The following is a 6,000-nucleotide window of genomic DNA, read 5'->3' as shown; positions in this document are numbered from 1 at the left end:
CGCCCTCCGCCGCCCCCAGCGCTCCCCCGTGCCCCCCTCCCCCTCCTCCCCCGCCTCCCCCCGGCCCCCCTCCCGTCTTCACGGAGGACGGTGACGTCGCCCAGCCAGGAGAGGGCAGCGCAGCAGCACTGTTCGCCCAGCTCAACCAGGGCATGGACATCACTAAAGGTGGGTGACAGCCACATGCACACGTCAAGGCCGGATTAACCATAGGCCTCGTCGGGCATGCGCCCTGGGGCACACATGCCAATGGGGCACAAAAATATTTTTTGGAGATTTGGAGATTTTTTTAAAGTGATAGTTCACCTATTTTTGACATAAAGCTGTGTGAAATACTTGCCATTAAAACAGTGGTTAAAAATGTATTAATTGATTACCAGAGTCCCGTGGTCAGAGTTCTGGTCAGTTTCTAATGAATATTAAGTAGTTCCAATGGGGTGGGGGCCATTTGGCATGGCCCAATCATTGAACATAGATGAATCCACAAAACTAGCGTAATTTGTATTGTTGGCCTATTTCTACCATATAGAGCGAGGTTTCGTTCTGATCAGCTGACTGCAAATCACCTTGTTTTGGGGAAATACGTTGCAGCGGCGTAGTGATACTGGACACAAAAAATAGTACCATGTGACAGAGGGGTCAAAGTTGAACGAAAGTTGGTCTATTTGGTAGAAATAGGTCAACAATACAAATGAAGCTAGTTTTGTGGATTCATCTATTTTTAATGATTGGGCCATGAGCCCCTGCCAAATCACCGGAACTACTTTATATTCATCTAAAACTGACCAGAACTCTGACCACGGGACTCTGGTAATGGATTAATACATTTGTAACCACTATTTTAATGGCAAGTAATTCACACAGCTTCATGTCAAAAATAGGTGAACTATCACTTTAAGCTGAGGGTTAAACAACAACTCGAAATGGATCAGGGGAGCATCAGGTACATATTTTATAAAAAATTATGGGTTGTTTTGGCTGGGTTAAGCCTATTGGGTTATTTAATTGGGTTGTTTTCATGCAAATGGGTATTCTGATAACCCAATTCGCTGAGTTATTTCTGTTGGGTATGGTGTTATTAGCTGTTGGGTTGTAATTTCCATAGAATTTGTTGAGTTATTTTGGACTACCCAACACGTTGGGTAAATACGTTGGTCACCATTGCTTTGCATAACAATGCAAAGCATGCTGGGTAAAGCATTTCCAGTGGCATTTTAAGCTTTTAGGAGCAAGAAATGCTAAATGTGTCAATGACACTGTGTGGATATGACACAGTGTCATATCCAAGTGTCTGCCAAGGCAAGCTGACTGACATTATGTCAGAATTTGATTTTTCAGTATTTGAGCTTCAACCATAAGCTAAAGTGCTAGGGTGCTAGGTTAGGGTTGAGCTCCCTCCCCCTAGAGGTGAAATTAGATGCAGAACCTTTGAGGACTCTTGAAGGTTTAGCCTCTGGGACCATGCTATTCTTCCATGTATTGTCTCATTTCGGCAATGTCAATAAATTAGTTGATATTGTAACTTAACAGGGAAGATTGGCGTAGGCAGAATCGCTTCGCCCATGCTTTGTGATAATGTGATTATTTAATTATATTGACAACTATCAGTTGTACTGATGAAATTTCAATTTAAAAAAGGAACCACCAACATAATAGTAATATATAATAATGAGGAAATATAATACATTTTAAATAACCCAACACATTGGGTTATATGAATAACCCAACATGTTAGGTTAAATTAACCCAGCGATGGGTCGGTCCAATATTTAACCAGTGTTGGGTTGGGAAACAACCCAAATTGGGTTGTTTTTAACCCAGTGTTTTTCTGTATTGTGCCTGCCACTGGCTTAGCTGTACGTGGAGCCCCATATCCAACATTAGCAGGAGGAGGAGGAGGCTTCACAGAAAGAAATCTTAATCAAACACACCAAAGTTTACATTTACCAGTTGGCAAGGCTTAGATAAGAACTCGAGGTTATGATGAGATCATTTGAGAAATGGTTCATATATTTATTATGGTGATATGGTCTGCTGCTTAGCTCTTTGACCTCACTGAGGCCCCATATAAAAATCATATAAAATCAGTCAGTGGATTAAAAACGCCAAAGTTGTCAAGGTCATGTTGGCAAGGGTTAGACAGCAACTCGACCTTGGAATTAGAGCATTTGCTCCATTTTTGATGAATCTGTGATATAATTTCTCAGTTAGCCTGTATTAGCTTGTGGGCAAAAAAAAAACGTCTATTTAAAATGTGGCAGAATGGGGTTGTTTTGGCTGCTGGGGGAACACTTAGAAGATGAAAATGGCTTGGTTTGGGTCTAGGGTCTTGTGGCATATTTAAAGCATATTGTTCAAACATGTTGTTAAGGGTGGAAAAAGTCATTCTTCATCATGTGGTGAAAAAAAATACTCTACAGGTGAAAAAAATACTCTACAGGTTGTGGTACAAGTTATATATTTATAGTATTTTTATATATATATGTGTGTAGGCCTATAATGTAAAGAAAAGTAGCCTAGTTCTCACTCATTCCCACACTGAGTCTGTGCATTCACATGATTCAGCCATTCATTCACTGACATGACCATGTCATGATTCAGCATGTGCCCCTCCCCTCCCAAATATGTAATCCCACGCTTCCTGTATCCTGACCTGTGCCCACAATGCCCAGCTGTTTTGGCGGCATTTCAGTGTAAACAACAATTCAACATGGGAAGGAGAAAACAGTTAAGCGGTTATGCAAAAAGACAAAAAACTGCCGCATAATGCAAGATGCGATTCCACCAGCGGCGCAGACACCAGCGCCGCAGCCGTGAATGAGGCAGCCTTGGCCCGCGAGACTACCGTGCCCGACCCGGCGTGGGGGGCACTTGAACTTGGTCGCCCTGGGGCACCACACAGGGTTAATCTGGCCCTGGCACACGTAGGCGTCAAAGGGGGCTTGAGCCCCTGCCCTTTTATCAGTCTGTAAAAAGTGCCCTCTCCAGACCATGAATGCAGTTTTTACTATGGATCTTTCCATGCCATACCTGAAGGCAGCATTCAAGAAAAAATCCTTGTCCAAACTCTCTTGAACTTGAATGCAGCATCTTATGTTGAAAGAATTGCCCTCTCTGTGTAGAAATCCATGCCGTTACGCCACATCTCCATGGTATTGATGGGTTGCATTTGTAGTCCTAAACGGCCATGTTGAGGACCAACACAGGTTTTTCAATTTGTTTGATTGGCATAGAACAATTTTCTACGCCAATCAGATCCTCAACATGGCTTAGTTCAGTGCACCAAGAATAGCCGACCTCGGCTATGGAGGTCTTCTATTTTCAATATTTTCACCAAAAGGCCCCTTCAGAAATTTCAGCCCCTGCCTCTCTAACATTCTCTGCACGTCCCTGTTGGGTGGCATCCAAGATGGATGGATGGATGGATGGATACATATCTTTATTGATCTTGTGGGGGAACTTCAGGCGCCAGAGACAGCACAGTAGTTAAAAGTTACAGATACAGTACAGAAGAAGAAGTACGGGGGGTACGGTGGTGCAGTCAGTAGCGTTGCCGCCTAACAGCTAGAAGGTCCTTGGTTCGATTCCTGTCTCTATACTGCCTCCCCCTGGTCAGAAAGAAAAGAATAAGGCTGTGCCGTAGACCACATGACATGCTCCTTAAAAATAAATCCTTAAAATATAAAAAAAATATATATTTATAAACACAAATCCCAAAACCCCACTTTTTGGCATCCGTCACTTGAATTGAGGTGACAAGATTGATTGACATCAAGAAGGGCCTGTCAGCTCCCTTCACAGCTTCCAAAGTAGGCAATGCTTTGTTTTCAAGTGTCAGTAGCGTTACAAAGAACCCCAAAACCTACCACATCCATACAGAATGGGATGAAGACTATTTCCTATTGCAAGTGCGTTTGTCTTATATGTAACTCCAATCAGGGGCGTCAATTGGATATGGCAGGGGTATGCAGATGCCATACCCTGGGTCCAGGGGGGGAAATAAAAGTTATAAATAAATATAAATCCATGAATGTCTATTTGTCTATCTGTGTTGGTTATTATGTTGGTAAATTACAGTAAAACAACTACAAATGCAAAATGTAACAAAATGGTCACAAGGTATAATTATATTCTCCACACTTTTATTCTCCCCATCTTGACAAAATGGTATATGTCCAGGTTCCGCAGGTCAGCTGCACAGGTGCAATGCATTATTGTTAATTGTGGCACGTTTACTAACATGCCAAGTTTAGCTGCACTTGAACAACCGTTCCAGGCTGCCATATCCAGCCCGAGAAACCGTAGAAACCTGTGTAAAAAACGGACAAAACTTGTTTATTTCAGACATTGTGAAAATAGCCGATCTGCTATTTTCATAATAGAACTGTGTTATACAAAATGTAACGCCTCTTTGCCATACCTTAGCTTTTGCTGAACTGACGCCAGTGACTCCAATGCAGTTATTCCAAAGCCCCCTCAGGTACTTTTTGGGGGGGTGGGTAGATCATGTTGAGCTGGTCATTTTAAAAGTATCTCCCAAGGGGCGCCCGCTGGCCTGGTGGTCAAGGCGCATACCACATACTAGGCTATGATGCCTGCTGGCGTCGCCGGTTCGATTCCCGATCCGGACAACCTTTGCCGCATGTCATTCCCCATCTCTCTCCCCATTTCCTGTCAGTCTACTGTCCTATCAATAAAGGCTTAAAAAAAGCCCAAAAACAAATCTTTAAAAAAAAAAAAAAAAAGTATCTCCCAAGTCAGAAAAGTGTGGTCACCCCTGTAATAGATCATGAACAGGGGGCTATTGTACAACACAAGGTTCTTTCGACTAAAGTGCAACATCACTTTAATCAAAATAAAGGTTTGTTTTACAATTCAATTCAAAGGAGCTTTATTGGATTTTTATTGCATGAGAAAACATAGGGGTACAGCATTGTGTAAACAGAGCTATGACAAACTCCAATTAGTGCAGAACAAGGCAGCACGTCTTGCTCTCCAGTGTCCATTCAGAACTAACATCATCACCATGCATTTCGATTTACAATGGCTAAAGGTTGAAGACAAAATTACTGCTGCAATAATATTCTCAACATGGAAGATCTTACAATCCAAATCACCATTATTTAGGTACAGTCCGCTAAAAACAATTAAGAGTCATATACATATGCCACTAGACAGGCAACACAAGGCCGGTTTTCACTTCCCAAACCAGACACAAACTATTTGAAGCGTACAGTAGAATACAGAGACATGGAAACTTGGAATACTTTGCCACTGCCAATGACCAAACTGACACAGAAATCACTGTTCAAACAGACAATAAAGAAACACCTGGGAAAATATCTGTTTTAGGATGTATTGGAACGTTTAATACTTTTTAATTAGTCTTATATATGTTTATACATTTATTTGTATGATTGATTAAATGTATGTATGTTTTTAAATGTATGTACTGCTTTTATATGAGGACCCCAGGTTCAGGTTCAGGTTCAGGTTTATTTGTCACACGCATATCCATACAGGTACAGATATGCAATGAAATGCTTGTGCCAGGAGCACTCTCAGCCTTATTACACACACGAGACAACCCAAAACAACAAGACAACAACAAGTCACCCAAGACAACCCAAAACAACAAAAACCATACAGTGTAACAGTGTACAGTTTAAAAACTGCGTACAGTGCACATGACTACCTATGTCTCGCTTTCATCTCTTCGTTAAGCAACCTGATTGCTTGAGCATAAAAACTATTACTGAGACAGGTGATGTGCGATGAGATGCTCTGGTAACGTTTTTTGGATGGTAGGAGATAGAACAGGGAATGGGCGGGATGACTGCTGTCCTTTAAGATGTTCTCTGTCTTTTTCTTACAGCGTGTGTTATAGATTGTGTGTAGCTGTGGTAATTCTGTGCCAATAAGACTAGCTGTGCTTTAGGGCACAGCTAATGGGGATCCTAACAAATAAACAAATAAGTCACATTTTGTTGTTATGTACAG

General features: G+C 41.8%; 1 protein-coding gene across 1 annotated transcript in view; it reads left to right on the top strand.

Annotated features, from left to right (window-relative positions):
* Positions 1-6,000, top strand: part of cap2 (cyclase associated actin cytoskeleton regulatory protein 2) — an 82,804-nt gene that overhangs the window by 68,909 nt on the left and 7,895 nt on the right. Inside the window, exon 8 of the mRNA XM_080735828.1 lies at positions 1-168. This exon is cut by the window's left edge and continues 34 nt beyond it. Coding sequence (XP_080591954.1) covers positions 1-168 — 168 coding nt within the window. The remainder of the gene's footprint in view (positions 169-6,000) is intronic.

Source organism: Nannobrachium achirus, assembly GCF_963921795.1.
Source record: "Nannobrachium achirus genome assembly, chromosome: 10".
NCBI classification, from domain to species: domain Eukaryota; kingdom Metazoa; phylum Chordata; class Actinopteri; order Myctophiformes; family Myctophidae; genus Nannobrachium; species Nannobrachium achirus.
This window is presented reverse-complemented; position numbering and strand designations above follow the sequence as displayed.